This window comes from Lagenorhynchus albirostris, chromosome 4, assembly GCF_949774975.1.
Source record: "Lagenorhynchus albirostris chromosome 4, mLagAlb1.1, whole genome shotgun sequence".
Classification (NCBI taxonomy): Eukaryota; Metazoa; Chordata; class Mammalia; order Artiodactyla; family Delphinidae; genus Lagenorhynchus; species Lagenorhynchus albirostris.
The window spans coordinates 118,114,092-118,128,571 of record NC_083098.1 but is presented as its reverse complement, the minus strand read 5'-3'; the positions used below and the strand labels follow the sequence as shown (position 1 = coordinate 118,128,571).

Genomic DNA, 14,480 nt, shown 5'->3' with positions numbered 1-14,480 from the left:
AAGAATCCGCCTGCCAATGCAGCAGACACGGGTTTGAGCCCTGGTCTGGGAAGATCCCACATGCCGCAGAGCAACTAAGCCCATGCGCCACAACTACTGAGCCTGCGCTCTAGAGCCCGCGAGCCACAACTACTGAGCCCGAGTACCCTACAGCCCACGCACCACAACTACTGAGCCCGCGTGCTGCAACTGCTGAAGCCTGCGTGCCTAGAGCCCATGCTCCGCAACAAGAGAAGCCACTGCAGTGAGAAGCCCGCGCGCTACAACGAACGGTAGCCCCCGCTCGCTGCAACTAGAGAAAGCCCGAGTGCAGCAATGGAGACCCAACGCAGCCAAATAAATAGAATTAAAAAATAATAATAAAATATAGGCAAATGAGATAACACTTACATGTCTCTTTTATTCTATGTTTCTGAATATGAACTCATCAACTGCCTAAAAGTAACAGCATGTATTAATCTCTGTGTTTTTGATAATCACTTAAGTCAGGTTTATGCTTTTGGATCTTAACCCTTCACAAATTGCTTAAGAATTTTTATTATACTACCTGAAAATGAAACTAATATAACCAGGTAATAAAAATGCAATCATTCTTGTCAATTACTCAAAGATTGATTTTCACACAAAACTATGATTAATACCTAAGATTCTCATTTTAATATGACAATATAATTTTAAAATGTCCAAACCAATTAAATTGCTTGTCTTTCTAGAACATTAAAATCAGTATACACATGGTTCCCAAACCTTGTAATTAGGCACCCAAGTTGCCCTCGCAACAAACTCACAGAGTTCCAAGGGACGTTTTAAATTTTCAAGAGAAACACAGTGACATCTGTCAAAAAACCTTGTGAACTATTAATACTAAGTAGCTTGAGGCACTGGAAAAAATATTGAGAAACATCAGCTGAGAAAGTTTAGGAGCTTCTGTAATATTTAAAGTACGTTTTAAAAGTAACCTCTTTATTTCTTTTGAAATGGTGACAAGCATGGGTCATACTAACCTGAGATACACTTAATTTGTCAACTTCTGAACTACAATTAAAAAGTCATTTACCAATCTAAAGGGAAAAAATAAAGAAACCCACTTCTTAACAAATGAACTTCTAAAATTATATTTACTGTGGCTTTCACAGTATAGTATCACAATTAAAAGAATGGAAGTATACCCCCTTCTCTCTGCCTAACGGCCTAATTACTACTTATTCAAATATAAGCTAATTTTGTAATTATTCTTACTCTTTATTCAACATTTTCTTCAACGATAGGCCCTCCCCCACAGGTATTCTATTCCTTAGCCAAGTGGCCCTACCTTTCCCTGATCCTACATCTCAGCATATATTAGGTCTATTCAGTCCCATCTCAGAATAAGACAGCAATTAGCTGAATTTCTTCTTTTTTTGTCACGAAAGTCACAAAATCCTTAAGTCAGAGGGACCTTAGGATAAGCTGATGTGTAAAAGGACTGCTGAAAGAAGAAAGAAAGCAAACAGAATTTCTAGGGGACAGAAAGCCCTGGTTCTGAGAAGGGTAGACTGAGAGTCAGAAGAAACTGAGCTTCAGGACAAGCTCTGTTTCTAACATTAATGACTACAGGATTTCCTCATTTGTTAAACAAAAGGACTACAGTAGAATATGGATCTGCTACCCGACATCACTCATGATCAAGTCAGAAATACAGATTTCCAAGGGAATTCCCTGGTGGTCCAGTGGTTAGGACTCTGCACTTTCACTGCTGAGGGCCCAGGTTCGATCCCTGGTCAGGGAACTAAGATCCCACAAATTGCGTGCCAAGACTACCCTGGAGATTCTATTCTAGCTCAGTAAGTTGGGTTTCAAGATCACAATCTGTGCAAGGGATTCTGGTGCACAGCCAGATTTGGGAATTGTGATAGATGCTTCAAGTTGACTTACCTAAAACCCAGTTAATGCTAAACCCCTTCTTTCTTGCCTGCCTCTACCATGAAGGCTACAAAGCTAAATATTCATTTTCTAGCCTTCCCTTAAATTAGAGATGGTCTTTTAAAACAGCTATGGCAAATGGTATGTAAAATGAAATGGGGTCAATGCCACAACCCCATCTTCTTTCCTCTCCCTTCTTTCTGCTTTTAACTTTGACTTGCTGTCTACAGGTACAGAAGTTATCTTGTTTCTATAAACCAACATACTAAGGATGGCAGAGTGGAAAGGGAAAAAAGACACTGAGGACATCTAGATCTACTGCATCTGCCTAGACTTCTTGTTATGTGAGAAAAATACCACCTTTCTTGTTTAAACCACTATTAGTTGCTTGTAGCCCGAAGTGTTTCTAAACAACATAGCAACGAAAGAATAGATGATCTCAAATGCACACTTCAGATCTAATATTCTAAAGTTCTAACTTTAAATAATCTAACTGTCCAGGGAATGATACTTTTCTACAACATCCTTGACATATGGCTATCTAGACTCTGATATACAATCTAAAGACATCATTCAGAAAACGATCACAGCTTTAACAATTCCCATCCTTTACATACCTTTTCATTCAGTTCAAGGGCAGATTTTGTTAAGTTCAAGTTCACAAGTTGAATTAAAGTGAATATATCCTATGCAAACCCCACACTAAAAAACTACATACCTTGCATACATAATTTTTAAACAAATAAATTTAACCACATCTTGGTTTAGGAAGGTAAGAAAAACTAATTACAAGGGTATTCTTCATGTATCTTTCTCCATCTTCCCTGTCCTTCATCCTAACTTACCAATCTGGGGCTGAGAAAACATCAACTTTAATGTATAGGAAATATATCTTCTGTGAAAGTCACTAATAGGGGTTCACCTAGAGAAACCAGTGTGGTATTGTAGACCATCATTTTTTCTATAGTGAATAGGGCTATGGCTGGAATAGTAACTGTCCCAAGGTTGAACTAATATAAAAAATAAAGTATTAGCTACCAAAGCATATCCCCAAATAGACCCTTCCATTTTGCCTTATTCCTAACTCACATTAAAGACAACTACTGCAGAGGCATGCAAACACAGCAATAAATACCAACTGAGATCCCAATCATGGCAAGGAACCATGCTATACAAGGCAGATGGTTGGGTGGCTAATTGTGAATAGATGAAGGGGAAGGGTTCAAGAAGATGCTGCAAAATTCCACTATAAATAAAGCAAATAAATTGCAAAGGTGAGTTAATTTCCAATTTTTCTATTAGGCAGTATCATCTTTAACCTTCATGCAATAAAAATCAGATTGGAAATGCACTGATTTTCAACCATGCTTTGGTGAACTTTTCATTCAACCTACCAGGATCTGTTGGGTTGTTGGCTGTAGCCAGGGAGGTGTGGTTTCGGATTAGATTGTCTTGGGTTGACGGAAGGCCTGAAGCTGACCACGCAAAAGTATTGTATCCTGAAAGACTCTGCTGCTGGTGGTACTGTTGTGATGGTGGAGGTGGAAGTGGTGATGGATGGCTGATAGCTGTATTTTGACCAGAAAATGAATTATCTCTAATTGGCCTGACAGTCGGAGCATTCTGTGAGGTAAACATTTGCTGCCCATATGGATCACCAGCAGGTAGAGAGGGATATGAAACACTAGGATACGCAGCATTAGAAACAGTTGACAAAGCGTAGTGACCGCAAGTAGAGGGAAATCCCTGAGCAGCAACAGAAGAATTGTCAGAGTACATGGCTGGACTATTGTAATGATTCACAAAAGAGGAGTATGGCTGGGAGGCACTCGTATGCAAATGTGATGCTGATGACCCGGCACCTTGGAATGATCCCAGAGTGGATCCCACGACATGAGGGGCAGGAGGAACGCTGCCATACATCTGCTGTGCTCCTGGTTGTGGGCTTGCTGTGTTAGGAGTCACCACATTTTGTGTTGGTACCCTATAGAGACCAGAGTAGTAATCATCACACTGGCTATCCAATGGCAATGAGGTCATTTTCCCAGGTCCTTGAGCGTAATGTCCTGAGGGAGCAGTGTAGCTTTGAGGATGCAATCCATACCCAGATGGAACTTGCATTTGATTCTGTGCCGGACCTGAAAAAAAAAAAGAGCAAATATTTACAAGAATTAGTAAGAAGGCAACTAACTTTTAAGCACAGTCCCCATCTAAATGTTGCCCTAATTTACTTCTTCATAATCCCAAATTGTTACAAGAGATTATACTCTGATAGACCCACTGTGATAGCCTCCAAGATGGCCCCCAATGACCCCCACCCCCTGGTACTGACCCCCTCCCACAATATACCAGGAGTGGACTGTGTGACCAACAGCATATAGCAGAGGTAATGATATATCATTCCAAAGATCTGCCCAGTCTTGGGCACTGGCACTCTCTTAGATCACTCACTCAGTGTGGAAGAACAAAGCTGTCAAGTTGTGAAGAGCCCTCTGGAGAAACCCATGCAGTGAGGAACTGAACTCTCCTGACCAACAGCTAGAGAGAAACTGAGGTCTGCCAACAATCACAGGAGTGAGCCTGGAAGCAGATCCTTCATACCAAGTAGAGTCTCTCTTTTTTATTTTAATTGAGGCAAATTTATATAACATACACTCAACCATTTTAAAAGGTACAATTCAGTGGCTTTTAGTACATTCACGCTCTTATGCAACCATCACCTCTAATTTCAAAACACTTTCATCACCCTGAAAGGAAACCCATCCCCATTAAGCAGTTGTTCCTCACTCCTCCCTGCCCCCAGGCCCTGGCAGCTACTAATCTGCTTTCCATCTTTGTGGATTTGCCTATTTTGAGTATTTCATATAAATAGAATCACCCAGTATATGACCTTTTGCGTTTGGCTTCTTTCACTTGGCATAATGCTTTCAGGGTCATCCACATTGTAGCCTGTATCCAACCTTCATTCCTTTTTATGGCTGAGTCACATTCCATTGTATGGACAGACCACGATTTGTTTCTCCATTTATCAGTTGGTGGGCATTTGGCTGTGATGATAGTGCTGCCAAGGAGTAACTGGATATTAAACTTCCTACGTTACTTTTTTTTTAACATCTTTATTGGAGTATAATTGCTTTACAATGGTGTGTTAGTTTCTGCTGTATAACAAAGTGAATCAGCTATATGCATACATATATCCCCATATACTCTCTCTCTCTCTCTCTCGCGTCTCCCTCCGACCCTCCCTATCTCACCCCTCTAGGTGGTCACAAAGCACCAAGCTGATGTCCCCATGAGATGCAGCTGTTTCCCACTAGCTATCTATTTTACATTTGGTAGTGTATATATGTCCATGCCACTCTCTCACTTCGTCCCAGCTTACCCTTCTCCCTCCCCGTGTCCTCAAGTCCATTCTCTACGTCTGCGTCTTTATTCCTGCCCTGCCCCTAGGTTCTTCATAACCTTTCTTTTTTCCTTTTTAGATTCCATTTATATGTGTTAGCTTACAGTATTTTTTCTCTTTCTGACTTACTTCACTCTGTATGACAGTCTCTAGGTCCATCCACCTCACTACAAATAACTCAATTTCGTTTCTTTTTATGGCTGAGTAATATTCCATTGTATATATAATCCATTTACATTTAAGGTAATTATCGATATGTATGTTCCTATTACCGTTTTCTTAATTATTTTGGGTTTGTTTTTGTAGGTCTTTTCCTTCTCTTGTGTTTCCTGCCTAGAGAAGTTCCTTTAGCATTTGTTGTAAAGCTGGTTTGGTGGTGCTGAATTCTCTTAGTTTTTGCTTTTCTGTAAAGGTTTTAATTTCTCCATCGAATGGGAATGAGATCCTTGCTGGGTAGAGTAATCTTGGCTGTAGGCTTTTCCCTTTCATCACTTTAAGTATGTCCTGCCACTCCCTTCGGGCTTGCAGAGTTTCTGCTGAAAGATCAGCTGTTACCCTTATGGGGATTCCCTTGTATGTTGTTTGTTGCTTTTCCCTTGCTGCTTTTAATATTTTTTCTTTGTATTTTTGATAGTTTGATTAATATGTGTCTTGGTGTGCTTCTCCTTGGATTTGTCCTGTATGGGACTCTCTGTGTTTCCTGGACTTGATTGACTATTTCCTTTCCCATGTTAGGGAACTTTTCAACTATAGTCTCTTCAAATATTTTCTCAGACCCTTTCTTTTTCTCTTCTTCTTCTGGGACCCCTATAATTCGAATGTTGGTGAGTTTAATGTTGTCCCAGAGGTCTCTGAGACTGTCCTCAATTCTTTTCATTCTTTTTTCTTCATTCTGCTCTGTGGTAGTTATTTCCACTGTTTTATCTTCCAGGTCACTTATCCATTCTTCTGCCTCAGTTATTCTGCTATTGATTCCTTCTAGAGAATTTTTAATTTCATTTATAGTGCTGTTCATCACTGTTTGTTTACTCTTTAGTTCTAGGTCCTTGTTAAACGTTTCTTATATTTTCTCCATTCTATTTCCAAGATTTTGGATCATCTTTACTACCATTACTCTGAATTCTTTTTCAGGTAGACTGCCTATTTCCTCTTCATTTGTTTGGTCTGGTGGGTTTTTACCTTGCTCCTTCATCTGCTGCACATTTCTGCCTTCTCATTTTGTTTAACTGTGTTTGGGGGGTCTCCTTTTCGCAGGCTGCAGGTTCGTAGTTCCCGATGTTTTTGGTGTCTGCCCCCAGTGGGTGAGGTTGGTTCAGTGGCTTGTGTAGGCTTCCTGATGGAGGGGACTGGTGCCTGTGGTGTGGTGGTGGGGCTGGATCTTGTCTTTCTGGTGGGCAGGGCTGCATCTGGCCGTGTGTTTTGGGGTGTCTGTGACCTTAGTATGATTTTAGGCAGCTTCTCTGCTAATGGGTGGGGTTGTGTTCCTGTCTTGCTAGTTGTTTGGCATGGGGCGCCCGGCACTGGAGCTTGCTGGCCATTGGGTGGAGGTGGGCATTAGCATTGAGACGAAGATCTCTGGAAGAGCTCTCGCCGATTGATATTACATGGGGCCAGGAGGTCTCTGGTGGTCCAGTGTCCTCAGCTCGGCTCTCCCACCTCAGAGGCTCAGGCCTGACACCAGACCAGAGCACCAAGACCCTGTCGGCCACATGGCTCAGAAGACAAGGGAGCAAAAAAAAAAAAAGAAATAAAAAAGAAAAAATAAATAAATAAATAATTAAAATGAAAAAAATAATAATAAAAAAAGAGAACCGATATAACAAGTGCTAAAAATTATACTAAGATAAACATAAAAATCAGAAACAAATCAGTCGCAGACAGCAAACCCCAAGTCTACAGGCGCTCCCAAAGGCCACCGCCTCAATTTAGGGATGATTCACTGTCTATTCAGGTATTCCATAGATGCAGGGTACATCAAGTTGATTGCAGGGATTTAATCCACTGCTCCTCAGGCTGCACGGAGAGATTTCCTTTTCTCCTCTTTGTTCGCACAGCTCCTGGGGTTCAGCTTTGGTTTTGGCCCCACCTCTGCGTGTAGGTCGCCCTCAGGCATCTGTTCCCTCCCAGACAGTACGGGGTTAAAGCAGCGGCTGATTAGGGGGCTCTTGCTCATTCATGCCAGAGGGAGAGAGGGGTACGGTAGTTATAACTGGAATGCGGGGCGAGCCTGTGGTGGCAGAGGCTGGCGAGACGTTGCAACAGCCTGAGGTATGCTATGTGTTCTCCCAGGGAAGTTGTCCCGGGATCACAGGACCCTGGCAGTGGCGGGCTGCACAGGCTCCTGGGGGCAAGGTGTGGGCAGTGACCTGTGACCTGTGCTTGCACACAGGATTCTTGGTGGCTGCAGTAGCAGCCTTAGCATTTCATGCCCGTCTCTGGGGTCTGAGCTGATAGCCGCAGCTCACGCCCGTCTCTGGAGCTCGTTTAGGCGGTGCTCTGCTTTCCGTGGGCAGACAGGGAAGGAATTCCCTCTCCTTGCGCACCCCGAAACAATGGTCTCTTGCCTCTTACGCAGGTCCAGACTTTTTCCCGGACTCCCTCCCGGCTAGCTGTGGCGCACTAGTTCCTTCAGGCTATGTTCACGCAGCCAACCCCAGTCCTCTCCTTGGGATCCGACCAAAGCCCGAGCCTCAGCTCCCAGCCCCCGCCCGCCCCGGCGGGTGAGCAGACAAGCCTCTTGGGCTGGTGAGTGCTGGTCGGCACCAATCCTCTGTGCGGGAATCTCTCCGCTTTGTCCTCCGCACCCCTGTTGCTGCGCTCTCCTCCGTGGCTCCGAAGCTTCCCCCCCACCCACGCCCTGTCTCTGCCAGTGAAGGGTCTTCCTAGTGTGTGGAAACTTTTCCTCCTTCACAGCTCCCTCCCAGAGGTGCAGGTCCCGTCCCTATTCTTTTGTCTCTGTTTTTTCTTTTGCCCTACCCAGGTACGTGGGGATTTTCTTGCCTTTTGGGAAGTCTGAGGTCTTCTGCCAGCATTCAGTAGGTATTCTGTAGGAGTTGTTCCACATGTAGATGTGTTTTTGATGTATTTGTGGGGAGGAAGGTGATCTCCATGGCTTACTCCTTCGCCATCTTGAAGGTCTCCTCCCAAGTAGAATCTAATTAAGTCCCAGCTGATAGCCTGACTACAATCTCATGAGACCCTAAACCAGAACCACCTAGCTAGGCTGCTTCATGTCCCTCAGAAACTATGAGGTTAAATATTTGTTGTTTTAAGTTGATAAATTTTGGGGTATTTTGTTATGCAGCAATAGATAACAATATACCTAGCATGGAAGACGTTCAAACCTTTCTTACAGGCTTTTTTTTTAAGTTATAAAAGTAACAATATATCCACTGTTAAAAAAAATTCAAACAATGAAGAATATAAAACGAAAAGTACAAGTCCCATTCTCTCCCTGGTAGCTTATGTCCTATGTCCCAGATGTAGCTGCAGTTAATGGTTTCTTGTGTATCCTTTGTATACCTATATACACATATGTAATGTATATATAAGCATATATATTTAAACAGACATAGATCATACTACAGTTCGACAACTTCACTTTTTTACCTAATATATCCTGGATCCCCTTCTGTGTTAGCATATACAAACTTCATTGTTCTTCTAAAAGAATCTATATGGTATTTCATTGTAGAAACATAACATTATTTACCAAATCCCCATTGATGAATATTTATTCCAGGGAGAGAACTAATTTATGAAGTCAACTTCTTTGATGAATCTGCAGGGTAAGTTCCTAGAAGTGAAACTGGAGGTTCAAAGGGTTTTGGGGCTATTAAAATTGACCATTATTGCCAAATAACTCTCCAAAAATGTCTATCAATTTATACTGCTCAGCAGTAATGCTTAAGAATGCCTCATCTTCCCAACACTGAGCACCATTTTAATCTTTGCCAATCTAATAAGAGAGAAACATTTTAGTTTGCAATACTAGACTTTGAGTGATGCTCAGAATCCTTTCGAATGTCTCTTAGCCATTTGGGTATCTTTTTTGGTATCTGCCCTTTTCCCACAGGATTGTGCTTCCCTTAATAATTTATAAATGTTCTTGTATGTTAAGAAATTTAACCATATGTTATTATTATGTGCTGTCTATATTTTCCCTCAGGTTATTGTTTTTTAACTTTGTTCATGTTGTCTCTTGCTATAGTTTCTCAATTATTATATAGTAAAATCTTTCATGCTTGATAAATTTTAAAATCATACTTAGTAGAGCCTGCCCCATTCCAATGTTATAAAGCTATATACCAATGTTTTCCTCTAGTGCTTTTAATACTTCCATTTTTATGTATTTATCTTTGATCACTATAGAATGTATTTATTTTATCAATACCATTAAAGTTAACAATAGTATTAATATTATTAATAGTCTAAACATTACTAAACACTAGATTTTGTGCCACTCACTGTTCTAAATGTTTTATATATATTCACTCCTTTAATCCTCACAGCCCCCTGAAGTAAACAGTATCATTATAACCGCTTTATAAATAAAATAAACGAGGCACAAAAGTTAAGTTGTTCAATACAGTCACATACTTAGGAAGTAAGAGGGCTGGGACTTGATTCAAATAATCTGGCTCAAGTCCGTGCTTTCAGACAATGATCTGCTGCCCCTCGCTACACTAAAATCCTGCTAGCTTTCTTTAGCCAAGAAGAAGGTCAATTATCTCAAACAATGGAATTCTAGCTTTGCTTACAAGGGCAAATTTAATTATCCTAGAATCTAATTTTCTTGTCTTGTGGAATGAAATAGATATCTGTATCACACCTCAAATGAAAAGATAATCAAAAATATATATATATATATTTCAAGCTGTTTCAAGTTCACTGACACAAAGAAAGTGCCACTGTATTCTTTGCCATAATAATGTATAAAAATAGAAAACAATGTGTTTATAAAAGATATATGCATAATTTCCTTATTCTGTTTTCAATTCCTACTAAATAATGCAGTGGAATCTTAATCTTTGGTCATTTAAATACATACTCCCTGGCAGATACAAACATAACTTACACAATCAAGCTGTAAAGAAAAAATAATGGCCACACTTCCAAGAAGCATACAGAGAACCAAAACTCAGGTAACACTGTTTTACTAGGTATATAATTTACTTTTCTTACAGGATATTCTACATGATCACAGTTCATTTAGAAGAATGTAACATGCTTAAAAAAAGTGTAAAATGTTCTCCTCCTTCTCTTCCTTAAATATATTTTAAAAATGGACTTGCTGGATATACATATAACTGATTCACTCTGCTGTACACCTGAAACTAATAAAACACTGTAAATCAACTATACTGCAATAAAAATTAAAAAAAACCAAAACACAGGGTTTGCTACTCTTCATTAGTCACAGAAAACCCAACACTGGTACAAATTGATCAATCAAGAGAAGAGCCAAGTCAGAGTTAGAGAAATCTGTTTAAATATCTACCCACTTCATGATTTGATTTGGTTCACCTATGCCACATGATCTGAAAACAGGAAAATCATCATCATCATGTCCAAGCTACTCAAATGCCATTCTTCTAAAAATAACGTTGTATCGGCTGAAATTTATCAGAAGTGAATTACCCACCCAAAAAATCCTATTTGCTTTTTCAGCCCATCAAAGAAAAGGAAGGTACTTACTTTGTGGGAGGAGGGGGGGACGCAAAGGTAGGAACAGCTAATTATATGTTGGTGCTTACCATTCCTTACACTATATCAAGATCTAAATGTTCCAAGTGTACCCCCCAAAATTTCTAATATAATTTAATCAAAATAATAAATGAATCAAAACTTCGTTGAAAGCAAAATGATTGTTTTAAATATTTTAAATCAACTTTTAAAGCCTGCAAGGGGGGAAAACCGCGGGGGCGTGGGGATGGTGGTGTGATGAATTGGGCAACTGGGATTGACATGTATACACTGATGTGTATAAAATTGATGACTAATAAGAACCTGCTGTATAAAAAAATAAGAACTTTTAAAGCCTGCACTGAAAAAACAAAACAAACCATAAAGATCAGTTTAAATTGAAAAAAACTGATATCTAGGACAAGCAAACATTTTTTAAAAATTTGTCTTACTGTGACCTAACAAAGCATGCACTCTCTTTTCTTCAACCTTAAAATATATTAGATAACTCTTAACTTTCTCTTAGGGTATACTAGTATTAAAGTTTTATTTCCTCTGCATAAACTAAAAACTGAGCCTGGCAAATATCACAAATAAATCATTTATATACTCTTTAAAAAAAAAAAACACACACACACTCCGTAAATTATGGGGTTTTTACTAGTAGTAGCAGTTTCATTTGCTTATATTTCCTATAACTGCCTTAGCATCTGTGGCAGTTTTAAAACACAGTTCCCAAACTCTTTGATACTCTGCTGATTAAAGGGTAGGATCTGTCTACTCCCCTTGAATTTGAGCAGGCTTATAACAGCTTCCACTAATAAAGAATGGCAGAAGCAAAGCTGTGTGACTTCACAGGCTTGGTCACAGACAACTCAGCACCTGCACTGTTTGATGGAATATCTGCATATGGATCCCTAAGCAGCTCCATAAGAAATCCATTTACTCCACAGCTGTCATGGTCTGAGGAAGCCAAACCACATAGAGAGGTCACCACTCAGGACTCTGGTTTGAAGTCCGAGTCTCTGAGTTATTCCAGTCTAAGTGCCAGATGTGAGAATAAATAAGCCTTCAAGATCATCCCAATCTCCAGCCATCAAAATCATTTTAAGTCTTCCCCGCTGAGGCCCTAGACATCCCAGAGCAAAGCCATCTATGCCATGCCCTGTTCAAAGTCTTAGTTCAACACAGTCTGTGAGCATAATAAAATGGTTGCTTAACCATTGTTTTGTTGTAATTTACTATGTACTAATAGCAATTAGAGCAGCAATTACTGTTTTTAAAAATTCAGAATTCAGATTCTAAAACCAAAGTACTATTTATAATAGCACACACACAAAAGGTAGTACTTAAAATACAAATCTAATGAAATATGTGAAGGATCTATATATAGAACAGATATACAGAACAAAACAAACCTATATATAGAACAAAACACTGATGAAAGAAATCAAGGATATGGAATGATATACCATGTTTGTGGACTGGAAGACTTGACATTAAGATGTAAATTATCTCAATTTTTATCTTTAGAGTCAAACAATACCAATAAAAATACATGAAGGCTTTTTTATGGATATCAACAAGCCGATTCTAAAATTTCTAGGAAAAGGCAAGGACACTAAAATAGCAAAAAACAAACAAAAAACTTTGAGAAAGAACAGTTGGAGGATTTGCATTACCCAATTTCAAGACTTTATATACAACAATAATCAAGAAAGTGTGGTCCAGGGCTTCCCTGGTGGCGCAGTGGTTGAGAGTCCGCCTGCCGATGCAAGGGACACGGGTTCGTGCCCCGGTCTGGGAAGATCCCACGTGCTGCGGAGCGGCTGGACCCGTGAGCCATGGCCACTGAGCCTGTGCGTCCGGAGCCTGTGCTCCACAACGGGAGAGGTCATAGCAGTGAGAGGCCTGCGTAGCGCGCACACACACACACACACACACACACACACACACACACACACACACACACAAAGAAAGTGTGGTCCAGACAAAAGGCTAGACATACAGAAAATAATAAAAATAGAGCCACAAAAACACAGTCAACTGATTTTTTGACAATGGTGCCATGGCAATTCAATGGAGGAAAGACAGTCTTTTCAATTGACGGTACTTTTCAATCGATGCATAGTTCATATGCAAAAAAAATGAATCTCAACACATGTCTCAGATCTTAAATATTAAGTCAAAACGAAGCATAGATTTAATGGAAAATTTTAAAACTTATAGGAGAAAATATAGAAGAATATCCAGGTGAATATGGGTTTAGCAATAAGTTCTTACCTATAACACTAAAAGCATGAAATATTCAAAAAGTGAATTTAATCAAATTAAAAACTTTTGCTCTGCAAAAACCACTAAGAGGATTAAAAGACAAGTAGCAGACTAGGAGAAGATATTTGCAAATCACATGCTCAGTAAAGAACTTGTATTCAGAATATATTAAGGACTCTTAAAATTCAACAGTGAGAAAACAGACAACCCAACCAAAAACTGGTTAAAGATGTGAAAAGATAATCACCAAAGAAGATATATGGATGGCAAATGTATGCAAATATGCTCATCATTAGTCAGAGAAATGCAAATTAAAACCCCAATGAGATATCTCTATATACTCATTAGAATGACTGAAACAAAAACCCTGAAAATATCAAATGTTGGCATAGATATAGTTTAACAGAAACTCTAATTTATTGTTGGAGTGAATGCAAAATAGTACACCCACCTTGGAAAATTGTTTGGCTGTTTCTTATAAAAGGTTAAACATACACTTACCATATGACCCAACAGTCCCACTCCTACATATTTACCTTAGTGACCTGAAAACTAGTATTCACACAAACCCAGAGCCTGAATGTTTATAGCAGCTTTATTCATGATCACCAGAAGCTGGAAACAACCAAGATATTCAACAATGGAGGAATGGATAAACAATCCTGTTTATACATATACTAGATAGAATACTATGCAGCAATAAAAGGGAACAGAACATTGTTTCATGCAACAGCATAGATGAACATGGTGAAAGAAATCAGACTCAAAAGATGATATATTTTATGGTTCCATTTATACAACACTCTAGAAAAGGTGAAGGAGAACAGCAATGGTTGCCAGGATTTGCAGAAGGGAGAGCTGTTAACTACAAAGGGACTGCATGAAGACATTTTTTTATGGTGATGGAACTGTTCTGAATAGTGTTGTGGTGGTTGATACTTGACTAGTACATGCATTCATCAAAACCCATAGAGCTGTACACTACAAAGAATGAATGAAATTTACTACATGCAAATTTTTGTAAAAAATCAACCAGATGTTGAGAAAATCTAGGATGGAATGCAGACTGTGACAAATCAGTCTAACTTTATTACAAATGTATGATAACCTAACAGAAGGATATTTAGGTAATACACATACAGATAAATAGGCAGCAGATATAATTATATAAATAGGTTCACATACTTGGGTTCGTATACATATATATCCCCTAGCT

General features: G+C 39.5%; 1 protein-coding gene and 1 non-coding gene across 6 annotated transcripts in view; one reads left to right on the top strand and one right to left on the bottom strand.

The window, feature by feature from the left end:
• SEC24B (SEC24 homolog B, COPII coat complex component) overlaps window positions 1-14,480 on the bottom strand; it is a 94,215-nt gene that overhangs the window by 68,884 nt on the left and 10,851 nt on the right. For all 5 annotated transcript variants that reach the window (XR_009540397.1, XM_060148581.1, XM_060148582.1 and 2 more), the window contains exon 2: window positions 3,297-4,040. Coding sequence is in view for 4 of the 5 variants with exons in the window: in XM_060148581.1 (XP_060004564.1) it covers window positions 3,297-4,040 (744 nt within the window). In the remaining variant the exon portion in view is untranslated. The remainder of the gene's footprint in view (window positions 1-3,296; window positions 4,041-14,480) is intronic.
• On the top strand, window positions 1,696-1,768 carry TRNAE-UUC (transfer RNA glutamic acid (anticodon UUC)). The gene has a single exon. It is a non-coding gene; the product is annotated as a tRNA-Glu (tRNA).